The sequence below is a fragment of the Primulina eburnea genome, unplaced genomic scaffold (assembly GCF_022965805.1).
Source record: "Primulina eburnea isolate SZY01 unplaced genomic scaffold, ASM2296580v1 ctg857_ERROPOS3498143, whole genome shotgun sequence".
Classification (NCBI taxonomy): domain Eukaryota; kingdom Viridiplantae; phylum Streptophyta; class Magnoliopsida; order Lamiales; family Gesneriaceae; genus Primulina; species Primulina eburnea.
In genome coordinates this window covers 392,582-403,113 of record NW_027331626.1, presented here as the reverse complement: position 1 = coordinate 403,113, position 10,532 = coordinate 392,582, and the positions used below count along the sequence as shown (strand labels likewise).

The following is a 10,532-nucleotide window of genomic DNA, read 5'->3' as shown; positions in this document are numbered from 1 at the left end:
TAAGAGCAACACGTCAGTGGTCATTTCCGATGGCAACGTAAGATCCATGCCAACAAGCTTGTCCACAAGCCTAGTCATCTATAGGCCATACTCATGGACCGAGGCCCCATCTCGCATGCATAAAATTATAAGCTTCTTGACTGAAACATGCCTAAGAGGCCGTGTTTACTCACCAAAGAGCTCCTTGAGATGCAAATGAATGTTGGCAGCACTCTTTGCATCCTCAAAACGCCTCTGCAGCTCATCATTCATATAAGCATGCATATAACATTTGGCTGTCAAGTCATGGTCACACCAATTGAGGTAATTAGGTCCGGTTAAAATGTGTTTTCCGAGTATTGCAGATAACGGGTTGTATATCGAAGAAATTGTCAAATTTGTACTGAAAAGTAAAAATAGATAAATGTTAATGACTATTTTAAAATATTTAGTAAGATATAAAGTATGGACTTTTACTTCATAAATTTTCACTCCAACTGTTTTGACATTTTTCACTACTTTCTAATGAAAACGGGAAACTCCTTTCCTCAATAGGTACGTAAGTCCAATTAGCAAATTATGATCCCGAATAATATCAGCCAATCATAATTCCTAAAAGTTAATTTCCAATTTCATCTCCATGCAACCCTTTACGTAAACATTTGTCTCACATTTGGTTAGGACCCAATAATATGATGTCGTTCATCTTTAAGTGTCAATCCTTACACATCGATGTTGAACCTTAATGCAAGGTCGCCATGAGTTCCATCAATAATATGAGCCGAAATCATGGGATTTCTACGTAGTTCACATCACCATGTCAATGGATGTCACAGATTTCCGGTGTCCAGGGCTCTCTCAATAATATGAGCCGAGCACTGAACACGTGTAGCATTCATCATGCATCCATTGTCGATGGAAGACATGGAAATTATAAACACCTTTATAATTCCCCTTTTCCGGCTGGATATTAATTTTGAATCTTATTCAAAATGAAGGTTTTTAATTTTGAAAGATCTCACCATTAATTTTGTTTAAAAGCTCACCATGTTTGATCGTTTGTTTGCTGGATTCATGCAACTTTGTTATTATCATAATAATAAGGCAAATACTCATTATTTATAATATATCATCCATATATATTATAATCTGTAAAAAACATAGATGATCAATCATCTAAAACTAATGGCCCGTGTGAGCCAAACACGGGCCTAGGTCCAATCTTAGGGAATGCATGGGATGCAAATGCATAATTACATAAGCTTCCAATATTTCATGTCTTCAATCTTCATAATCATCAATTCCCACCATCTTCCAACCTTGATATTCCACTGTACTAATATTTACAAATAAATATATATGGCAAATATGGATACATCTCATGGGGTGAGAACGGGCCATAAACCAAGCCTACTTATAAATTGATAAATATTACAATCATTCAACATAAAATATCCTAGCATATACCTAGAAAATTGGGCTTGAGCTTTTGGTCATCCTTCATGCATAATATCATAGACCATACACCATCAATTAATTATCACAATAACCAATTGATCTAATATTATATATCTTGATCCAATCATGACTAACTGCTACGATTATAAATTAAATTAACAAAGTAAACAAACTCATTTGTTCACTTTCTAATTAATATATTTATAACTGAATATCTTGTAAATAACCATTTACTATAAATAATTGAAGTCCAACTTCAATTATTTATATTATGAGAAAACATATACAATTTTGTAGATTTAAACTTAAGGGTCCAATAAGATATTTTTCACTAAAAATATTTTTGTCCATTTAAATTTCACAAATTATGTTAACAATCTAATGGCCCAACAACTCAAGGCCCATGACACTTTGATATTCCAAATCACTTTTGGAAATCCTAATCGCCATCGCTGTTGCTGGAGCTCCGTCGCCAGATTCTAACAAACATGCATAATTTTTTTTAATAAAATTGAGGTGTGTGGGGGTGGGGTAGGGGGTTCTGGCAGCCCCATGGGCTGCCCTTGCTGCCCGAAATAGGAAGCAACATGATGCCTAAAAACTCCACTAAAATGGGCTCGATTTGTTTTAATGATTATCTCATGCGGTTAGAAATTGTACTCATTATAATATCATGGATTTGCTACACATAAAAGTAAGCATAGCTGATGATGCCACTTGATACGGGATCGGTTACGGTGCCCGGAAGCGCAAAATAAGTTTGAAAAATAATGTTTTCATAGCAAAAATCGAGCACTTAAAGTGTTGTGTAGCCAATAACAAAAACACAAAAATATGTCATACATAGTGTGTTTAGAAATTTTTTACCTATCACTCACAAGGATTGATTATGGCTCCAACTAAGTTATTAAACAACTTAGCTCTTGAAAGGTAGACAATTCTACAAGCCTCCCTTTAGCACTCCTTGCTCATAATCAAGCCCACCACCTACTAGGAAGATCCCCTCTAATTTTGCACTAGAAAAATTAGAGAATTTTTCTTTGAGAAGTGAATGCTCTCCATAAAAAATAAAGAAGAAAAAATTGAAGAATAATGGGTGAAAAATTTCGGCCAAGTTAGGAGTGAAGGGGGGAGAAAATTTCTTGGTGCTTGAAAAAGATAAAAAAATTGCATGTTCATGCCATACCTTATTTATGAAAAAGTGCCTCCAACCCTTCACCTCCCAATCATCCAATTTATTTGAGCTTGTAACAATTACAAAGCATATGACTTTTATTTAAATATTTCAAACACATTTCAGACCATTTAAAATTTACTTGATTTTACTCATGCTTACTAGTTAAATAATTAAATCCTATTGGGTTGTACAAGACCCAATGTTATTTAAGTAATTCAACACTTGAAATAATTTAATTATTTGGACTCTACTAGTGTTTAATTAATTCAACACTTGAATTAATTTAATTTAGTTCATAATAATGTTTATTAAAATCACAATGTTCAAATACATTATATATTTGAGCCATCTTTTAAATTAGGAACACTTCCATAAATTAAAAGCTACATTCCCCATATAGAAGTCGTACTTCTAATTTTTATTTGCGCTTATAAACTCCTTTATAAGTCGTTCAACACATTGAACTATTTTACTTCTCAACGGGATCTAGAAAGTTAGTACTTGTGTGGCCCTCAATGGTTCATTGATATGACTAGCAGTGTGTTCACATCTCAATGTGATTCAGGACTAAACATGTCCTTATACGAGCATACCTCAGTTGCTCCATTCTTAATTATCAACTCCTTGATTATAAGAACGTTAGAACTCAAGTCTGATAATACCCAACCAATCATGTTAAATGCCTAGCAGCATCGCTTACATGATTCCCTAGGTATCAAATGATAGTGCCTGCAAGAACCATTCCATTATTGTTAGCATACAGTACGGTCCTTTCATCTCATATATCCCGATCGATTCGACAACTATTGGTATATCGAGAGTTGTCAAAGAATCGATACTATGTTTCATGTCGTAGTTGCATCGATGGTGTAATCTAAGAAACCTCTTTCTAATTACCACCAACAATCTGATAAGAGATTTCAAACTAGATACACATGAGATCACATAGGATATCCATACTCGAAGGTAATCGGTGAATCCCCGACTACGATGCATAGACTCCTATATCTTTCGACAAAACACCAAACTTTGCCACCTGATGACCCCATATGAGTCGGTAAACAAGTCAAAGTGTAATGCTAGCATATAAACTCACAATGTTGTCCAGAGTCATAATGACTAATGGTGTACAACTATAAACTAGGATGTTTCCACTCGATAAGTAAGAATCACTTGGAAAGTCCTTTATGGAGGGTTGTTCAGTGCACTCCACAAGGAGCACCAATCTGCATGCTCAGATATCACATTGTCCCTTACTAATGAAACATGATACTCACATCACAAATACTAGTCTCAAACTCAAGCGACTTTATCCTTCTTAATGGTGGCTGAATCGACTAGGAACTGTTTAGAATATACAGTATTCCAAATATGAGTTTCATGATACCCATCATATGAGCATCTCAGATTCTTTCTACTATTTGTATATTCATGGACTTTATCTATGCATCTAGCAAGAGTATACAGATAAAGATGTGCCAAAGCAATAATTTCAAATATTATTAAAATAAAGATTGTTTATATATAGACTTTAAACATGAATCTTCGACCAACACTTGGCTCGACGAGCACATACTCTAACACATATTGCGAGTTAGTTTGAGAGAATTTATAAGAACGAGTAGCATAATCTGTGGATTTACAATTTACATATAAATATGAACTCGGATACGCGCCGATAGTCATAGCCCGGTAGGGCGAAAACTAGGGGATTTCATAGAACGACATGCAATTCACCTTTGATAAATAATTAAAGAAACTTAATTACTTCACTGAGTCAAATTAGTTTGACATATCTCGAGAGGGCGTTTTCAATTGGATTGGAAATCATGTCGGAAGTGTATATCACTGTCGAATGAATTAAGTAAATAATGAGGGTTAGGTGAACCATGATTCCCAACAAATTCATTTCTCATTGAATATTTCATCAATAATTTAGCTTATTTATTTCATCATTTAATTTGTGAATCATTTCTTTGAATTTTTATTTAATCACAGTAGTATTAAACAATAATCCAATTTATCATTGCTAAAGATTTTAATAACTGAGAATAACAATTGCGAAATATAGTCTCTAGTGTAACGATATTCGTACTCTGGTACATTATATTATTACTTGACATCGTGCACTTGCGATTATTTCGAGCTTGAATGTTATAAATTTTACTAAGGGATTTACAATGAAAGTTTTGCTCGATCAAGTTTTTGGCGCCGTTACCGGTGCTGTTAATCCACAATTTTATTCTTAGTTATTTACTTTAGCATTCATGATTCGGTTATGTTTGGTACCTTAGATTTACTTGCATGATATCTCTTGGTGCATGCCATGGTCTCTAGATTATGAACTAGAGATATTTGATCCAGATATTGAAAGAACCCTACGCAGACGAAGACAACAACAGAGGCTGAGGGACATGATGAACATAAACGAATGTGAGGAATAGCATCATGAAGATCTAAGAGTCGAAGAACCAAGGCACTTACCCATGTTGGAGTATGCACAACCTTCGCTTGATGGAGCACGCCCAAGCATAGTGCGACCAACCGTCAGAGCGAACCAATTTGAGATCAAACCAGTAGTAATAATTCAGATGATCCAGAACACTGCCCAATTTGGGGGAAATGCGCTTGATGATCCAAACACTCACATCGCAGACTTCTTAGATATTTGTGATACTTTTAAATTTAATGGAGTGTCTGATGATACTGTTAGGTTGCGTTTATTTCTTTTCTCTTCGAGTGACAAAGATAAATCTTGGTTGACTTGTCTACCTGTAGGTTCAATCACAACATGGTAAGATATGGCCAAGGCATTCCTCTTGAAATACTTTCCTCCATCAAAAACCATGAAACTTTGAGCGGACATAACTACCTTCTCTCAATTTGAGCAGGAGTCACTCTACGAGGATTGGGAGTGCTACAAGGACTTACTGCGGAGATGCCCACATCATGAGTTGCCTCTTGGCTTAGTTGTTTAAACTTTTTACTATGGTTTAATTTCATCTACCCGTACCATGATAGATGTTGCGGCCTGTGGGAATCTGCTGAGGAAAATGGCCAAAGAAGGTTATGAGTTATTGGAGGAGATGGCTGTTAGTAGTTATCACCCTCAATTTGAGAGGAACAATCGGAGGAGGAGTTCACCAGGTAATCGAATTTTCTGCTGTCACTGCACAATTAGAAGCAATTAACAGTAAAATATACAACTTGAATGTAAACGGGAAATCGATGAGCCTGCAAGACATATTCTGTGATAAATGCGGAGGAGAACACTATGTTAAGGATTGTTAAGACATTGGTCCTTTATATATGCATGAGGAGGCACCAGAAAATCAAGTGGGGATTCAAAACCGTCCTAGGAATGATCCATTTTCGAACACATATAATCCTTGATGGAGGCAAAACCCCAAATTCTCATGGGGTGGACAAAGCAGTCAGAATCGACCCCAAGGAGTACAATAGTATAGTAAGAAACTGATGTATCGACCTTAGCCTAGAGAGGAGAAATCTATTTTGGAGCAAATGATGTCTAAGTTCATCTAATCCACCGAGACAAGACTACAGAACCATGATGCATCGATAAAGGATTTGGAGAATCAGATAGGTCAGTTGGCTAAAATGATCACTAACAGAGATCCAGGAACCTTGCCAAGCAACACGAAGACTAACCCCGAAAGAGCAAGTGAAAGCCATAGCAACGAGGAGTGGAAAATTGCTTGAACAAAAGGAGAAAGAAAAATAGGATCAAGGAGAGGAAGCTGCTGACACGTCGACAGGTAAGTCTTCTAACTCTATACTCGCACCCACTGCACAATCTAAAATTGTTATCCTTCCACCTTTCCCTACCGCATTTAAGAAAGAAAAATTGGATGCACAATTCGATAAGTTCTTAGAAGTATTCAGAAATTGCAAATTAAAATTCCTTTCGCTGATGCTTTAATGAAAATTTCGAGCTATGATAAATTTCTAAAAGACATCTTAGCTAATAAGAGAAAGTTGTAGGATCACATGATGATAAACTTGACTTAAAATTGCTCTGCATTGGTACAAAACAAGATCCCGCCAGAGCTAAAAGAGCCAGAGAGTTTTTATATTCCTTGCATGATTGGTGATGTTGTTTTTCATAAAGTCTTATGTGATCTTGGTGCGAGTAATAACCTTATGCCTCTATCTGTATTCAGGAAACATGGACTGGGAGATCCTAAGCCCACAAGGATGTCTTTACCATTAGAAGACAAATCCATCAAATATCCTCAAAGATTCATAGAGGATGTGTTGGTGAAAGTGGACAAGTTCATATTTCTAGCAGATTTTGTAGTACTCGACATGGAAGAAGACATGGAGATGCCCTTGATTTTGGGGAAACCATTCCTCACGACTGGCAAGGCCTTGATTGATGTTCACGAAGGGAAGTTTAGATTGAGAGTGGGAGATGAAGAAATTACTTTTGATGTATTTAATGCTCTTAAGCACACTCTGCGCACTGATGACTATTTTAGAATTAATGCGGTAGATTCACTTATGTGTAATTTTGTGCAGGATGCTATGAAGGACCCATTGGAAGCCACTCTCACTACTGAATTAAAGTAGGATGACTTGGGCAAAGAAAGAGCGGAAATAATGACATACTTTAATGCCAGTCATCCATGGACGAAGCCGATAAGGATGAGATTGGAGGATTTGGGAGATCGAAGAGACTTGACTCTTCCGAAGTCAAGCATTGTTGAACCACTAGCACTTGAGCTCAAGCCTCTGCCACTGCACCTAAAGTATGTATATCTAGGTGAGAATAACATGTTACCTGTCATTATTTCTGTTGCGTTGACGGATGAAATGGAGGGAAAACTGTTGAAAGTTCTTAAAGAGCATAAGAGGATGTTTGCCTGGAAGGTGGCAGACATCCAAGGAATAAATCCATCAATCTGCATGCACAAAATCTTGATGGAGGAGAAGAATTCACCCCTTTTGCAACCACAGAGACGAGTCAATCAAAAGATGTAAGAGGTAGTGAAAGATGAAACTATCAAGCTTCTTGATGCATGTATTATCTATCCTATCTCCGATAGCGCATGGGTAAGCCATGTCCAGTATGTGCCTAAGAAAAGTTGGATTCTTATGATCACTAATTAAAAAAGAATGAACTTATTCCCACTAGGACTGTTATGGGGTGGAGAGTGTGTATTGATTATAGGAAATTAAATGATGCAACCCGTAAAGACCATTTCCTTCCCCCCTCCCCCCTCCCTTTATTGATCAGATGTTAGAGAGACTAGAGGGGAATGAATTTTAAAAGTGCGGAAATATTTTTTTTTAAAGCTCGCAGTTACAAAATAACATTTAAAATAATCATATTTATTTACTAACAAGAATGACGAAGTTTAAAAATAACTAATAACATCCAAAATCAACGTAAACGTATACGTATAAAAATTTTAAGATCATCTAAATGTAAAAATGTGTAAATCCTCTCAAAAAACATTAATCAATATGCGGAAAAATAATGGTCTTCGGGTCGTGTCACCGCACATCCCGCCTGCCTACTCAGTCTTCGGCACCTCCGATCCCCTGATCAAAATGCTCACCTGCATCACACACGCCTAGTGAATCTAAAGACTCAACACACCTGTACCAGTAATAACAAGTATATATACGTAGCACACATCATTGAAAAATAGCATAATAAACCTACATTTCATGAGCTTAAAAACATGAACATAAGCGTGTCGTGTAAAATCGTAACATGTCAAAACATGTCTCATCATGTTATGGTACCATATGCGTAAACGTGACATGTCAAAACATGGTAATAACATGTATCATCGTATCAGCATATACGTGTTAAAATATTAATTTGAATTCCGTTCATTAGCTGTGAATTTCGTAACATCATGTCAGTCGATGGATTCATCTACGTGTAACCGCGGTACCTGGCGGCGAGGATCATCAGTGACGGCATTACCCGCCCACAGAGTCTGGGCCGTACATGTCATCGTGTCATCGTGTTAGTCACAACTAAATCACTTCCTTCAAAACATGTCAACATATTCATCACTTAAATAAAAGCATGCGTATACGTAATTTTTCTTTTAAACCAAGCATGCATCATAATTATCATAATAGCGTAAAAATCTTAAATATGATGCATAATCATTTAAAATATCATAATTTGAGCTCGGGGCGCCAAAAATTATCGTTTTACCCCTTGACCCCTCTAAAATTGACCCGAAGCATACCAAACTCCTTAAAATATCCCAAAACATTTTTAAAATAATTATTAGACCGAAAATCGAGCATGTTCTTCAACTTAACCGATTCGTTTTAAAACTTGGACCGTGGTCCCTGTTTTAATCCGAATCGAACCAAAACTTCCCCAAATTTTACCAAAACTAAAAGATGACTTAGCATCACCATACCAGACTTAAATCCACTCAATTCGAACCCCTTAGAACCTTTAAAATCTCGCTGATATGCTGCTGGATTTTCAGAACTTCTACAACTCAAAACTCTAGTTCATGCTCCTCCCTTAGTTTCGCTCCAAGCCTTCACCAATGGGACCAGTCCCTACCAGAACACAGCTAGACCACCCTAGTCTCCCCCTGGACATGCTGAACCCATGGCTAACCTCCCATGCAAGCCTACACTACCGGCATGATCGCTATGCTCCAAAGGTTCTGCGCCGAGCATCCCTCCCCTATGCTTGCAACCGTTAACCTCGATGGTTCCAGCGGTGGTTGGCCCACCCTGGGCCAGGAATCAGACCCACCAGGGTCTGGTTCGTGCCCAAGTTCAGTCCTCACACCACCAGAGCCACCACAACTTCGATCCATCATGCACGCAAGGCACACTACCGATAGCACTCCCCGATCCAACCACCTACAACAACACCCACCATATTGAACCCCAAGACTACACCTCAGAAGCGTTTTCAGCCTCCTAACAACTCGAACCCACAGCCCCTTGCAAAGAAATACATGAAAACGTGAGCATCCACCGAGGAAATTCAAGAACACAACAAGAATTCGACAACATTCATGCTCATGACTGGATCGGGAAACCCTTTGGTAAAATCACACAAAACCGCATAAATATGACTTGTAAGATTCAGAAATAATAGTACGGGACGTGCCTTAAAGTATATTGAATAAAACTTTGAACGATCGCGCGAGGGAGGGCACCAGAGAGATTTTCTTTGCAAAATGAAGCTTGGTCGAAGCTTGGCTGTGGAAGGGGCTGAATCCGAGAGTATTTTACTGGGGAAGGGGGAAGGTGTCGGCAAGTGTAGGGACCATTAGGTTTAAAGAGTGATTAGGTGATATATAAATAGTTAATTATTAAATAATGGGCTTCCCAATAGGTTTAAAAATATGCCCTTTAAATTCAAACATACTCCCGAAAAATATTACGAGTTAAAAAGTTCTTGAAAATATTAGCCGAACCCTCGAAACATCTCCCGATTGGATAAAATTTACGTACCGTTAAAAATAAAATCATGAAGGTAAAAATACCCAATAAAATCCTATTTTTTGAAAAATATACTTAAAAACACCTTATATTAATTAATAAAAATCAATCATGTAATTAAAATTATTTTCCTGAAAATTCTCCGATCTCATTTCCTCGTTCGAATATGAAATGCATCAATAAACCCTAATGCAAGAACTTTTAAATTTCATGAAACAAATCTTATCATACATGAATTACACATAAATTGCATAAAATAATTAAATGCAAATTAATGAAATAAACATAAAATTAATTCTTTAAAACAATTTAATAAAAGAACAAAAAAATTTAATAACTTGCATGGATGTGGTTTACGTGGACCTTCAAATTTTTGGGACGTTACAATCTACCCCACTTAAATTGAATTTCGTCCTCGAAATTCGTTTATCTTCGATACACAAATTTTTAGACTCTT

General features: G+C 36.8%; 1 protein-coding gene across 1 annotated transcript; it reads left to right on the top strand.

Annotated features, from left to right (window-relative positions):
• Positions 1–5,628: 5,628 nt before the first annotated feature.
• LOC140822468 (uncharacterized) lies at positions 5,629–7,204 on the top strand. The gene is made up of 2 exons (XM_073183241.1): positions 5,629–5,761; positions 6,744–7,204. The coding sequence occupies exons 1-2, from the start codon at positions 5,629–5,631 to the stop codon at positions 7,202–7,204; spliced, it is 594 nt and encodes a 197-aa protein (XP_073039342.1).
• Positions 7,205–10,532: the final 3,328 nt, after the last annotated feature.